This window comes from Pan paniscus, chromosome 5 (genome assembly GCF_029289425.2).
Source record: "Pan paniscus chromosome 5, NHGRI_mPanPan1-v2.0_pri, whole genome shotgun sequence".
In the NCBI taxonomy this organism is placed as follows: Eukaryota; Metazoa; Chordata; class Mammalia; order Primates; family Hominidae; genus Pan; species Pan paniscus.
The window spans coordinates 181,522,273-181,537,201 of record NC_073254.2 but is presented as its reverse complement, the minus strand read 5'-3'; the positions used below and the strand labels follow the sequence as shown (position 1 = coordinate 181,537,201).

General features: G+C 43.8%; 1 protein-coding gene across 4 annotated transcripts in view; it reads left to right on the top strand.

Annotated features, from left to right (window-relative positions):
• PRKN (parkin RBR E3 ubiquitin protein ligase) overlaps nucleotides 1–13,994 on the top strand; it is a 1,390,885-nt gene extending 1,376,891 nt beyond the window's left edge. For all 4 annotated transcript variants that reach the window (XM_034963207.3, XM_034963209.3, XM_055114294.2 and 1 more), the window contains 2 exons: nucleotides 1,070–1,187; nucleotides 11,206–13,994. In XM_034963207.3, coding sequence (XP_034819098.1) covers nucleotides 1,070–1,187; nucleotides 11,206–11,318 — 231 coding nt within the window. In that variant the 3' untranslated portion in view covers nucleotides 11,319–13,994. The remainder of the gene's footprint in view (nucleotides 1–1,069; nucleotides 1,188–11,205) is intronic.
• Nucleotides 13,995–14,929: the final 935 nt, after the last annotated feature.

Sequence of the window (14,929 nt, the reverse complement as noted above, 5' to 3'; positions counted from 1 at the left end):
ATTTTCCTCATAATACTTCACCTATAAAGACTCAAAAACTTTAACATTTCAAAAAGGCTTGGAATTCGAAAGTGAAAGGACAAAGTTTGGATTCATGTTTTTGGTGATGCTGCATCTTATCTGGGGATAATCAGTGAATGGCTGGTCCTTAAGGTCACAGATGTCAAGCACAGCTAGCCCAGGACCTCTTGCTTCCACCCCCACCAGAAAACCTCCTTATACATGATGGTGCAGGCAGCACCCAGCTCTCGGTGACATGAATAATGTCAGCAAATGTATTAAAAGCTTGCCACACTGGAGTCATTCTGAGTCTTTGAAGAAATTAACTCATAGAATCCTCCATACCCCCAATGCACAAGGTGTTTCATCTGAGAGATAAAGACTGTCAGAGAGCTTAGGGAATGTTTCCAGAGTCACCCGTCTGGGTAGAGCTGGGATTTGAACCAGACAGCTGGTTCCAGGGCCACAGTCTTCACTCACAGCTCCCACTGCCCTCTCTGGCACACCGACTTCATTTCCTGTTCTTGCTCCTGTCCCTTCTGTGACAACATTTGGAGTTCCCCATTTGCCAGGTGCAAGGAAGGATAACAAGATGTAGAGCAAAGTTTAAAAGCAGAGATTCCAGAGTCACACTGATGCTCCCACTTACCAGCTTTGGGCCATGTTTTCACCCATCGAATCCTCAATGTGGAATAAAAACTAGATCCTCACTTCACATCTGATGAAGTGTCTAATGAGAAGTGTATTTGAGCATTGATCACCTTGCCTGCATTTTAAGCACCTGATAGGTGTTATTTATTACAATTATGCAAAACAACAGAATAGAGGAGCTCACACTACAAAACCAAACAATCTCTTCCCCACTCCTACGCATACGCCACATGCCAGGGAGAGTGTCCCCATCTGCCTAGTAGCTGTCTAGCATTTGTCAAGTGCATTGATATTTAGGCTTCTTGCCCGAAGGCACTCCTGTCTTCAAGAATTTCCTGTACCAACGTACAGGGAACATAAACTCTGATCCCAGTAATAGAAAGCTGAGATTAAACGCCTTTCCTCTTTGTTTCCCCAGGCCTACAGAGTCGATGAAAGAGCCGCAGAGCAGGCTCGTTGGGAAGCAGCCTCCAAAGAAACCATCAAGAAAACCACCAAGCCCTGTCCCCGCTGCCATGTACCAGTGGAAAAAAATGGTGAGTCTGTGCTGAGCAGAGAATGAGGATGTCGTGGGCTCTTTGGGGAGAATCATACCCATCAAGGATTCCAGGATTAAAGGAGATGCTGTCTGAAGGTGCCTGGTGTGTTGGGTAACCCCTCGATTAATGTTACCCATTATCACTATTATTATTGTTTTTGTTACACAGAAATATTTAATGAGTGAGTAGTTCCATGGCTATGTGAGGCACACAGTTAGCATTTATGTGGTTGGAAAGGGAATAAATATAGAAACTAGAACCAAGATATGGAAAGTGGTTGAGGATAAGTGGCAGTCAGGAGGCAGCTGTGGTTTTTCTGTCCTCCCTGGTGACCTTCCCCAGCGCTGATGGCTGCACCGTATGACCCTGTTGTCTGCCGGCCGTCAGTCTATAGCCTTCCCCAGCTTTGCAACATTATTCAAAATTAAACCCTCGTCTATATTTAAAGATCCCTGTGGCCTGCCCCTGATGACTCACAGTACCAGTGGGGGACTTCCTGCTGTCTATCCTGGACATGCCACTCAGGGCAAAGCCATCACAACCAGTGGTCCGAGAGCCCTTTCTCAATGTGATGCACTTGTACGTGTGCAAGGCAGAGTCAGCGGCACCATCACAGATGAGCAATGACACGAAGCCAGGCGCAGCCTCTCCCAGCTTCTCCTTAGTGAGCATCAGCTACGCCCTGGCTGGCAGGTTGCCCAGAGCTGACTTGCGGGAGGGAAGCCCGGCCATCCCAGGATGGGCACTCAAGCCTCTCTCTTTTCAGTTATGTCCTTCAGGAAGTTTTCATTAATACAAACAAGAGGGTGCTTGAACACATCCCAGAGCCGCAGGTGCTGGCTTAGCTCAGTACAAGTCCTTAGTGCTGTATCAGTGGCTTCCTGCAGAGAAAATAAATAATTTACCCAGCGTGTCCTTATTACTCCATTGCATGCAGCAGTGCTCCTAGAAAATGAAGGGATTGGCATGCACCTATAAAGAGCAGAAGGCGGCCGGGCGCGGTGGCTCACGCCTGTAATCCCAGCACTTTGGGAGGCTGAGGCAGGTGGATCACAAGGTCAGGAGGTCGAGACCATCCTGGCTAACACAGTGAAACCCCGTCTCTACTAAAAATACAAAAAATTAGCTGGGTGTGGTGGCGGGCGCCTGTAGTCCCAGCTACTCTGGAGGCTGAGGCAGGAGAATGGTGTGAACCCGGGAGGCAGAGCTTGCAGTGAGCCGAGATTGCACCACTGCACTCCAGCCTGGGAGACAGAGTGAGACTCCATCTCAAAAAAAAAAAAAAAAAAAAAAGAGCAGAAGGCACTGATGGGATGGAAGGAAAGAGCTTCTCTAGTCTCCACCACCACTGGGTGCACTGGGAAGTGGGAGGGAAAGAACACGGAAGGGCGCTTCCCAGGAGAAGATGTGTGATGGTTTGGGATAAACAGGCCTGGTATTTCGCTGACAAGGGTGTAAAGCACAGAGATTAGACAGTCTTGATCTGTAGCCCAGGCTGGGGTGCAATGGCGTAATCTCGGTTCACTGCAGCCTCCACCTCCCGAGTTCAAGAGATTCTCCTGCCTCAGCTTCCCAAGTAGCTGGGACTACAGGTGTACGCAACACACCCAGCTAATTTTTATATTTTTTAGTAGAGACGGGGTTTCACTATATGTCGGCCAGGCTGGTCTCGAACTCCTGACCTCAGGTGATCTACCCGCCTTGGCCTCCCAAAGTGCTGGGATTATGGGTGTGAGCCACTGTGGCCGGCCTTAATTTTTGTTTGTTTTGTTTTTTAATAATAATTCTCAAGGTTGGTGAGGACATCATAAGTTAGCATAACTTTTCTGGAAACCACTTTGGCAATACCTATATAAAGACTTTATATTATTTGACCCAATAATTCTACCTTTGAAAATCTATCCTAAAGGACTAACCTGAAATATATAATAGGCAAATACACCCACACCCCCACACACATTTTAGGAAAAAAGGTGCCAACTGCAGCATTATTTATATTAGGGTAAACTGAAAATCATCGAAGTGTCTAAAGGCCTCAGTATGAGAAAGATTGGTTTATTTTGTGATAAATCGGTGGTAAAGCTTCACACAGCCCGGCACTGCAGTGTTGCAGGAGTTAGGACTCTGCCATGGACTGTGGCTGTGTGAGCACCAGTTTGCTCGTTCATAAGATGGGTTTCAATGGGACTTCCTCACAGCATGGGCGGGAGGAGTAACAGAGACGGTGCATCAAACACGCTCCGTGAGACGTGCTCTGATTCGTGTGGATGAAGGTTATGAAGGCATGGCGGAAAGGTTTACATCCATCCTTAGTGAGAAATCAGAATTTCAAAGCAAGTGGCACATATGTCTGTTTTGAAACAAATGTGTGTGTGGGAAAAAATAGAATCAGAAGAAAAAGACTGGAAACAAGATGTTACCATGTCATAGTGAGTAGCTCTAGGCATAATAGGACCAAAGAGGACTTTATTTCTTTTTATGCTTTTCTGTAATAAACATGTGTGACGTATAACCTTAGAAAATTAGTAAAAATCAGCCAGGTCTCTGTCTGCAGTGGGGAGGGAAAGGGGCTCCTTAAACACCCACCCATGTTCCCACTTCTGGCAGGCGTCACAGGCACGGCAGGTGGAGAATTTACCCAGCAGGTCTGGGGTCCATGCCTTAGTGGCCTCCTCGTTAGCCCAGGCTCTGGTGGTGGCAGTTTGCAAGATAAGAAGTGGTCAGCGAGGCTGGGAGTGGTGGCTCACACCGGTAATCCCAGCACTTTGGGAGGCCAAGGCAGGCGGATCACCTGAGGTCAGGAGTTCGAGACCAGCCTGGCCAACATGGCGAAACCCCGTCTCCACTAAAAATAGAAAAGTTAGCTGGGCATGGTGGTACATGCCTGTAGTCCCAACTGCTTGGCAACCTGAGGCAGGAGAATTACTTGAACCTGGGAGGCGGAATTTGCAGTGAGCTGAGATCATGCCATTGCACTCCAGCCTGAGTGACAGAGCAAGACTCTGACTCAAAAAAAAAAAAAAAAAAAAAGTGGTCAGCGAACCTGGACCTGTTGCTTTCTGTTTCTCTCCTCCATGGTTGTTTGGTTCAGCACTTACTGTCGGCTTGTGGGGACACCTGAGACACTTCACCTTTGTGACACATAACATACAGCCCAGTCTTGTGGCCTTAAATACTATCCACGTACTGATGGCTCCCAAATCTACACCCCACCCTCATCTCGCCCCTCGGTCCGACTCCAACAGCCAGCTGCTTCCTTAGTGTCTCCACTGACTGTTCAATGGACAGCTCAAATTTCACAAAGCAGAGTGCTAGCTGCTCCTAGAAAACCTTTCCCTCTAGGGTGCACCCCACCTCAGTCAACAGCACCGCCCAGTCCCTCAAGCCGCTAAGCTAAAGCTCATCCTTCATTCCATGCTCTTCCTCACCCTGCATTCAATCCCCGGTCACCACGGCCTTCCCCGTGCTCTGATCCAGCGTCTGCCCACCTCTGACTCCACGTCCCCAGCCAGTGCCCTGCTTGCCCACCTCCTCTTCCAAGCACAGCCTCCCAAAAGGGCTCTCGCCTCCACTCTCGCGTCTTTATGATCCATCCTCTACATAGACGTGTAGACTTCTCAAAGGCCATGTCAGTCCTGCCCTTCCCCCCGGGGGTCCCCACTGACATTGCAACCACACAGTCCCGCTCTTCTCCCCAGGACGCTTCTGTGTCGTCACTGCCCATGGCTGGCTCCTTCCTGTCCTTCAGATCTTACCCCAGCTGACCTCTTCTCAGTCAGACCGCCCCTTACCACCCTGCCCAAGACCCCTGCCCTCCTGTGGGGGGGGCGCTGTCAACACCATCCCATCTCTCGACGGGGAGGCACTGCCATTCCCTCTGCAGGGGGCCTGCCTGTGGATGGCCTTGAGCCCTCTGGGAAATCACCTCTGCCAAGAGAATTAGTTCTGGCTCCCTCCCCTTCCCCGGAAAGCTCATGTCCCATGACTACTGGTTGGTCATAATACCCAACCCACTAACGAAATTCAGGACCACCCTGAGAGCTGCCCCAGCCCCAGAGCTACTGGGCGTCAGCTCAGGCCTCTTAGGCTGTGCCCGAGCTGGGCTTCTCCTCTGCCCAGTCTGCCTTCCTCCCTTTCCATCTCAGTGTCTGCTTCCCCCTTTACCCAACGAGTCCCACCCACCAGTTTAATAATAATTTCATAGCACCACTTCCTTCCCAGATCATTGCTTAATTTGTTCATTTACATGTTCCCCGTCTGTCGCTCTTTAGAACATAAGCCGGTGACATCAGGGACCTTGACCGTCTAGGCTCCAATCCCAGAAGAGAGCCCAGACAAAAAATATTTGCTGAATTAAAACTTAGCTTGTAGGCTGGGTGTGGTGACTCACGCCTGTAATCCCAGCACTTTGGGAGGCCGAGGCTGGCAGATCGCTTGAGTTCAAGAATTCAAGACCAGCCTGGCTAACGTGGTGAAACCCTGTCTCTAGTAAAAATACAAAAAAAAATAGCTAGGAGTGGTGGCAGGCACCTGTGATCCCAGCTACTCGGGAGGCCGAGACACAAGAATTGATTGAACTCAGGAGGTGGAGGTTGCAGTGAGCCAAGATTGCACCATTGCACTTCGGCCTGGGTGACACAGTGAGACTCCGTCTCAAAAAGAATAAATAAAACACAAACAAACAAAAACTTAGCTTGTAAAGTTTAGAGATATACACATAAACCGATCTTTTTAATAAAATAACATAGAGGAAGCAAGCTATCAGGGCACACAGACCCGGAGGAGGAGGCTTCCTGGAAGAGATGATACCAGCCAAGAATTGAAGAATGAGCAGATATGAGCAAGGCAAGGAAGAGCAGGAGGAGGCGTCCTAGGCCCCAGGACTGCATGAGCAAAGACACCGGGTGTGCGCGCGCCGGTGTGCGGAGGCAGCCCCTGCTGCTGGTGTTCCAGGCACCGCACGCAGGAGCCTCAGCTGAAGCAGTAGGTAGGATGCAGAATTGAGGTCCCTGAATGGCAGGTTTGGGGCTTGGACTTGATCCTGTGAGGCAGGCAGATATTCTAGGATGAGAAGCAGGAAAATTATTCATCGGATCTGCCCTGGACTCAGAACATGCCGGCAGCCTCCAAAGATGGAGTTGTAGGAGTCAAATGGTTCCTGACTGTAGGAAAGTTTCTCCCTGTCGGGCTATTTCTTAGAAATATTGTGATGTACTATAAATGAAAGCACTAATTTTTTACCTCCAAATTTTTAACTTACAAACAGAAAAGCTGAGACTTGAAGCTTATTAGCGATGGCCTAAACTGTTTAAAAGTGCATCACTATAACCGAAACCGACATAGCCTCTATGACCAAGGATGTTACCTGGTTGTCACCAAGGTTCGTGGCCTGTTGCATACTCAGCTGTGTTTCAGGAATGCCCTTCTTCCCTCAGAGAAGCTGAAATGGTAATGTGAGGAATTTCCATTTTAAGCACAGGCTAAACCCTGGTACTTTCTCCTATAATCCTCTCCAGTCTCCAGAAATTTCTTCACTTCCATCTCAAGCAGATGAAATTCTGGCTCCATTCCCTGACTGAGTGTGTGCTTCTCCTCAAATGTGCCTTCAGGTTGTTCAGGGACTTCCACGCTCTCATTAAATCTAATGGAAGAATTGCTGGCCGGAGCCACGATGTCGACTGCCCGGCGTAGGCTGAGCTTTTCATGGTTTGAGTGTCCATCTGCAGACAGAACTCACTACAAAGGAAGCCATATTCCCTTCATGTCTATATCCACAAATCTGCGTGAAGTTTCAGCGGCTTCCTGTGTGCACTTACTTTTAAGCTGGCAACGCTTTTAGAATTGCGGCCCTCCATGCTCCTCCATGGCCTGGGTCTAGCTCTATGGCCTTGTGTATATTAAGCCCTAGGGAGAAAAGAAAGCTAATGACGTGAATATCTTCTCTTCCCATTTCCATTCTTACTGTACCAGGCCATTGTAATTCTAGCTTCTGTACCAAGATATCATTGACAATGCTAGTATCCCAGATTCATTAAATGCTTGGTATTAATTTTTGGCATTCGGTCTAAGTGTAGAACAAACAACATGCTTCTTCTATTCTCTCATTCAATAACAACAGTCAGCACAGAAGACTTATGTGACGGAATGTGCGGGGGTTTTTCCCCACGCACCAAGCAAGCAATCAGTTCTGCAGTGGACACCGGCTGAGTGTCCTGCTCTTCAACCCTGGCGCTGTCTACCAGGAAATAGTGTCTGATCCCTCAGGCTGGGGGCTCAGTCCCACAGGACTGCCAGTCACCCGTCTCAAGTCTGGGCTTCCGGAAGTTCTGATCGACCGGCTTCAAGTTGAGATTCCCATGACTCCCTCTTTGGGTTCTGTTATTTGCTACAGTGGCTCACAGAACTCAGGGAAACACATTTACCAGTTTATTATAAAGGATATTACAAAAGATACAGATGAAGAGATGCAGAGGGCGAGGTATGGGGGAAGGGTCGTGGAGCTTCCAAGCCTTCCCTGGGTGCTCCGCCCATCGGAAACCTCCATGTGTTCAGCAACCTGGAAGCTCCCCAAACCCTGTCCTCTGGGGCCCTCTATGGAGACTTCCTGGGATAGGCACGATGGAAGCATGGACAGCCGTGTTGAAATGCGGTGGGACAGAAAGGCTTTGATCTCACGCTAAAAGATGGAGTGGGGAGACCCTGCAAGGCCTGCCGGTCTAGATTCTTCTTGGCCTCCCTGTGCAGCATTCCTTCCTCCGGGGGATGGACAGGACTCTTTCTGAAATCCGGGTCTTATAACCCACAGTCAGAACAGCTGCGGATGGTTCCAGTCCTGCCCTGGGCTGGTAAAAGGAGGGCAAGGAAAGGTCGGAGGGAGAGATTCTCTTTTCTGGGGCCTGTTTCTGAGGCCTGAATTGCCCCAACATTATGACAAAAGACTGTAACAAGAGCTATGGGAGTTATAAGCCAGGGACTGTGTATGAAAAACACATCTATCAGCCAGGCGCGGTGGCTCATGCCTGTAATCCCAGCACTTTGGGAGGCCAAGGCAGGCAGATCACGAGGTCAGGAGTTTGAGACCAGCCTGGTCAACATGGTGAAACCCCGTCTCTACTAAAAATACAAAATTTAGCCAGGCGTGGTGGCAGGTGCCTGTAATTCCAACTACTCGGGAGGCTGAGGCAGGAGAATTGCTTGAACCCGGGAGGCAGAGGTGGCAGTGAGCCCAGATCGCGCCCTGTACTCCAGCCTGGGCGACAGAGCGAGACTCCATCTCAAAAAAATAAAATAAAATAAATAAATAATAAATATATATATATATATACACACACACACACACATACACACACTCTTCATACATATTTGTGTTTATGCTTATATATATTAAATATCACAATAGGAAAGTTTCTTACCCTTTCATTTAGAATTGCTTTAATGGTTCATTAAGTTTTAATGTATTGCTCAATAATTTTGATTGAATATATTTTACGATACATGATGTAATAATGATATATTTATGATATGATAAAATATTTATGATATTTTAGAGAAACAAGTGGTTTTATAATGTCACACCATATAACATATTATTTACATCATAAATATACAACCATGCAATATGTGCTGAAAATGGCACAAACCTAAGTGGAAAGTATGAAGATAAAAGTGTTGTAAGTTTTCTCCTTTATTTTCCACAGATCTGTAATTTATGATCTTTAAAACAAGCCAGAAAGGATTAGGAAAACAGGAGATTTTACATGTCGGCAAGTTATCTTAAAACAAATGCCTATTCCTATATATTCATAAATATTTTAAACTAGTGAAAGTTCTCATGCCAGGTTTCTAATAATAAAAGTGAGACAGCACCGAACCAATTACTTGGAAAATTTGGCAGGAAAATCAATTAACAAGATAATTGTTAAGAGTGAGTAATGGAGCACCTTCAACGCTAGGTGGGATTCAAGCAAAGAACCTGCGTTTGCCGGGGTTTTCCAGGAAATTTGGACAGAAACAGTTCTCTGTACAGCCTCATACAAATCACTTCCTCCTCCCTTCAGGTCCCCCACAGCGACTGAAGCAGGGGTGTGTGCACTCCAGAAACTCATGGAGTCTATGTTTAACAAGTGAGGGAGGTGAATAATTCCAAAATAAGTCCCAAGATAAGGGACTTTTCCTCTTATGCTGAAAATAACCTGTTCTGTGAATGATAGGACATTGGAATCACACAGACCTTGGTGAGATCATTGTCTTCACCATTTAAAAGTGCTTCACCTTGGGGAAATTCTATAGCAGAGTGATGCTCTTATCTCAAAGTGCTTTGGGAAGCAAATGAGATAATATACATAGAACACCTAGCATTATTGGTTACTTCCTTTCTATCCCTCTCATCTTAATTAAAATTTTGGATAGCATTAAGGAACATATTCCCTACTAAAAATACTATGCTGGCTGGGTGCGGTAGCTCACGCCTGTAATCCCAGCACTTTGGGAGGCCGAGGCGGGAGGATGACTTGAGGTCAGGAGTTCGAGACCAGCCTGGCCAACATGGCGAAACCCTGTCTCTACGAAAAATTCAAAAATTAGCTGGGCATGTTGGTGTGCGCCTGTAATCCCAGCTACTCAGGAGGCTGAGGCCAGAGAATCACTTGAACCTGGGAGGTGGGGGTTGCAGTGAGCCGAGATCTCGCCACTGCACTCCAGCCTGGACGATGAGAGCAAAACTCCATCTCAAAAAAAAAAATAGAAATAATAATAATTACAATATGCTATCCCAGTTCCTGTTTTATGAATTTGGCCAAGCCAAGTAAGTAGCACTATAGAAAGAGCAAAAATAAATCAAAATATATTTAAATTATTATACATTATATTAGGTTATATCATCAAATTTTATCAATATATTTAAATAAAAATATATTTATATATATTTTAAATATAAATATATAAAAATATATTTATATATATTTTAAATATAAATATATAAAAATATATTTATATATATTTTAAATATAAATATATAAAAATATATTTATATATATTTTAAATATAAATATATAAAAATATATTTATATATATTTTAAATATAAATATATAAAAATATATTTATATATATTTTAAATATAAATATATAAAAATATATTTATATGTATTTTAAATATAAATATATAAAAATATATAAAATATATTTATATGTATTTTAAATATAAATATATAAAAATATATTTATATGTATTTTAAATATAAATATATAAAAATATATTTATATGTATTTTAAATATAAATATATAAAAATATATTTATATGTATTTTAAATATAAATATATAAAAATATATTTATATGTATTTTAAATATTAATATATAAAAATATATTTATGTATTTTAAATATAAATATATAAAATATATTTATATTTATGTATTTTAAATATAAATATATAAAATATATTTATATTTAAATATATTCAAATATAAATATATTAATATTTGAATATATTTATATTTAAATATATTCAAATATAAATATATTAATATTTGAATATATTTATATTTAAATATATTCAAATATAAATATATTAATATTTGAATATATTTATATTTAAATATATTCAAATATAAATATATTAATATTTGAATATATTTATATTTAAATATATTCAAATATAAATATATTAATATTTGAATATATTTAAATGAGGAATTGACCCCTATCTATGAAACATGAAGTGTTTGTCTCTAAATCCCCTTTCAGGAGAATAAAGTCAGATTTACAAATAAAATTTGTTCCCAACAAAAGTGACATGCTTCAATTTCATTCATTTCTTAATGAATATCATCACTTTAGAGCTGCCCTATTGTGCTTTATGAAGTTTTTCCCCTCAGTTAGGTTTCTCTCTGCCCTTGTATTGCTTGTGATTATTCACTCAGAAAGTGACGTCTAGGCTAGCGTGCTGGTTTGGGAATGCGTGTTTTCCAGGTATTTGCTGCGAACCCACCACACCTTTGTTTTCTGCCCCCAACAGGAGGCTGCATGCACATGAAGTGTCCACAGCCCCAGTGCAGGCTCGAGTGGTGCTGGAACTGTGGCTGCGAGTGGAACCGCGTCTGCATGGGGGACCACTGGTTCGACGTGTAGCCAGGGCAGCCGGGCGCCCTATCACCACATCCTGGGGGAGCATACCCAGTGTCCTACCTTCATTTTCTAATTCTCTTTTCAAACACACACACACACGCGCGCGCGCACACACACTCTTCAAGTTTTTTTCAAAGTCCAACTACAGCCAAATTGCAGAAGAAACTCCTGGATCCCTTTCACTATGTCCATGAAAAACAGCAGAGTAAAATTACAGAAGAAGCTCCTGAATCCCTTTCAGTTTGTCCACACAAGACAGCAGAGCCATCTGTGACACCACCAACAGGCGTTCTCAGCCTCCGGATGACACAAATACCAGAGCACAGATTCAAGTGCAATCCATGTATCTGTACGGGTCATTCTCACCTGAATTCGAGTCAGGCAGAATCAGTAGCTGGAGAGAGAGTTCTCACATTTAATATCCTGCCTTTTACCTTCGGTAAACACCATGAAGATGCCATTGACAAGGTGTTTCTCTGTAAAATGAACTGCAGTGGGTTCTCCAAACTAGATTCATGGCTTTAACAGTAATGTTCTTATTTAAATTTTCAGAAAGCATCTATTCCCAAAGAACCCCAGGCAATAGTCAAAAACATTTGTTTATCCTTAAGAATTCCATCTATATAAATCGCATTAATGAAATACCAACTATGCGTAAATCAACTTGTCACTAAGTGAGAAATATGAAAGTTAATTTGAATGTTGAATGTTTGAATTACAGGGAAGAAATCAAGTTAATGTACTTTCATTCCCTTTCATGATTTGCAACTTTAGAAAGAAATTGTTTTTCTGACAGTATCACCAAAAAACCTATAGTTTGATTTTGAGTATTCATTTTGCAACTTGGAGATTTTGCTAATACATTTGGCTCCACTGTAAATTTAATAGATAAAGTGCCTATAAAGGAGACATGTTTAGAAATGATTTCAAAATGATATTCAATCTTAACAGAAGTGAACGTTATTAAATCAGAATCTTTAAAGAGGAGCCTTTCCAGAACTACCAAAATGAAGACATGCCCGACTCTCTCCCTCAGAAGGGTTTATACCCCTTTGGCACACCCTCTCTGTCCAATCTGCAAGTCCCAGGGAGCTCTGCATACCAGGGGTTCCCCAGGAGAGACCTTCTCTTAGGACAGTAAACTCACTAGAATATTCCTTATGTTGACATGGATTGGATTTCAGTTCAATCAAACCTTCAGCTTTTTTTTCAGCCATTCACAACACAATCAAAAGATTAACAACACTGCATGCGGCAAACCGCATGCTCTTACGCACACTACGCAGAAGAGAAAGTACAACCACTATCTTTTGTTCTACCTGTATTGTCTGACTTCTCAGGAAGATCGTGAACATAACTGAGGGCATGAGTCTCACTAGCGCATGGAGGCCCTTTTGGATTTAGAGACTGTAAATTATGAAATCGGCAACAGGGCTTCTCTTTTTAGATGTAGCACTGAAATCCTTGCTGGAGGGAAGAGAGGGGATGAACTCAAGTTTTCCACATCCCGGGACACGTGTCCCTCTTTTCCTAACTGCCTAAGATAACCCATTTCTTCCAACCATCTGAGGACAATCCCGTCGTCTCAGAGGCCCTGCACCGGGGAGAGACTGGGCTCTGCAGCAGCCACATCAGCATTCACAGCTTCATGTGGCTTCACTGTCTGAAAATCTACCGACTCCAACATGGCCCCACGGTGACAACAGACCTGTGACAGGAAGCCCAAAGCTCACATAGAAATGGTGGACAGATCAAAGTCTCTATAGTAAGGGAAAAAAAGAGAGGTGGCAGGCATGAGCCCCCTGCACCCAGTGGCTTGTGTCCATACTGAGTCCAGACCCTGATCAAGGCCTGACTTAGTGTCACTGGCAATCCCACTAAATTACACTTCCTTACACTGGCCCGATGCGACAAATCAGGTGGCTCCCTTCTGTCACGTGGAGCACACAGTGTTTTCCATCATCCATAGCTTTCTTCCTGATGGTGTTTGCATTATTGCGCCTTCCCAATCTGCATGCTGTGTTGGGCTTGCGGTGCCTGAACAAGGTTTGCTCCCATGAGCTCAGGCACCCTAGGATCCCCTGTTAGACTATTAGGCTGTCCAGCATGGTCTCCTTTCCCTTCTTGGTGGTGGTCTTTTCCCTTTCCAGAATAGAACAGTGATTCTTAAAATAAGTTAGAGCAGGCCGGGCGCGGTGGCTCATGCCTGTAATCCCAGCACTTTGGGAGGCCGAGGTGGGTGGATCACGAGGTCAGGAGTTCAAGACCAGCCTGGCCAAGATGATGAAACCCCGTCTCTATTAAAAATACAAAAATTAGCTGGGCGTGGTGGCAGGCACCTGTAATCCCAGCTTCTTGGGAGGCTGAGGCAGGAGAATCACTTGAACCCGGGGGGCAGAGGTTGCAGTGAGCCGAGATCACGCCACTGAACTCCAGCCTGGGCAACAGAGTGAGACTCTGTCTCAAAAAAAAAAAAAAAAAAAAAAAAGCAAGATCATCCACTACACATGAACATGAATCACAGTATTATTTGCACAGGAAGGGTGTAACAAAATATGAATGTATCAAAAAATAGAAATAAAGTCTTTGCAGAAAAAGTCTGTTTTTCTCTGAAGTGTGTTGAGATTATCTGACAACTCTAAGATTGTACTTAAATTGTCAATAAAAGCATCAAAAGAGCTTCTGAGTCTGTCTTTGAAGATACATTTTCAATCAATGTGAAGGGTGACGGAGGGAATCACAGGCTGTATTACTCCATGGGCCTCACTTGTGGCCTGGAGGAATTACCTGGTGATGAAATAGCCATTCTCATATCAACTCCAAGCTCCAGATTACCCCTGGCTGTTTCTCTTTGTTAAATAAGAGTAGTTTTTTAAGGCTATCAAAATTTGAAAGTGTTCCAAAAAGCAAACCCTCATTCATAAAAATCTAAAAGTTACTTTCCTGCCTTACTAGCAAACTTTTCTAATAAAAGTGTTTAAAAGAGAAGTTTGCATTGGAAAAGACTATCTATAAGGATTTTTTCTCATGTCATTCTAGAAAATTTCAGTGACTTTGCATTGCTGTCAGTGTGGGTGTGTTGACGCTGCATTTTCAAAGAACTGCTTTAGTGGCCACGCATTGTTTATTTCACAATGAGCCCACGGTGGAGGGATCTGGAATGGAACATTCCGAGATAGGGCCTGCACAACATTAGGCAAAGAAGTACACACTGAGGTCCTCTGGGTGCCAGTAGCCACAGGAAACACTCCGAGGATATGCAAAGGTCATGGGAATGGTGGCCCAGGTGATGATAGAGCAAAAGGGGGCAGAGAAAGTGGGTGAGCTCTGGGTGCCAGGGTGGGAACCCCACCTCCAAAACGCACCTGTGTAAGAGCTTCGGGGACAATAATAGCATGCACCACGTTAGGTTGTTGTCACGACTAATTAATTTGCCTAAAGCACTTGGAACAGTGTGTAGGATAAACGAAACACTGTGTAATTGTTCGCTATTGTTAAAAAATGAACCAGTCATTGGAAACTACAGAATAAAATAACAGAAAACACAAAACTAATGCAAAGTGATGACAAGTGCCAGGAATATCTATTTGAGCACACAATTGTAGATTTAGGGA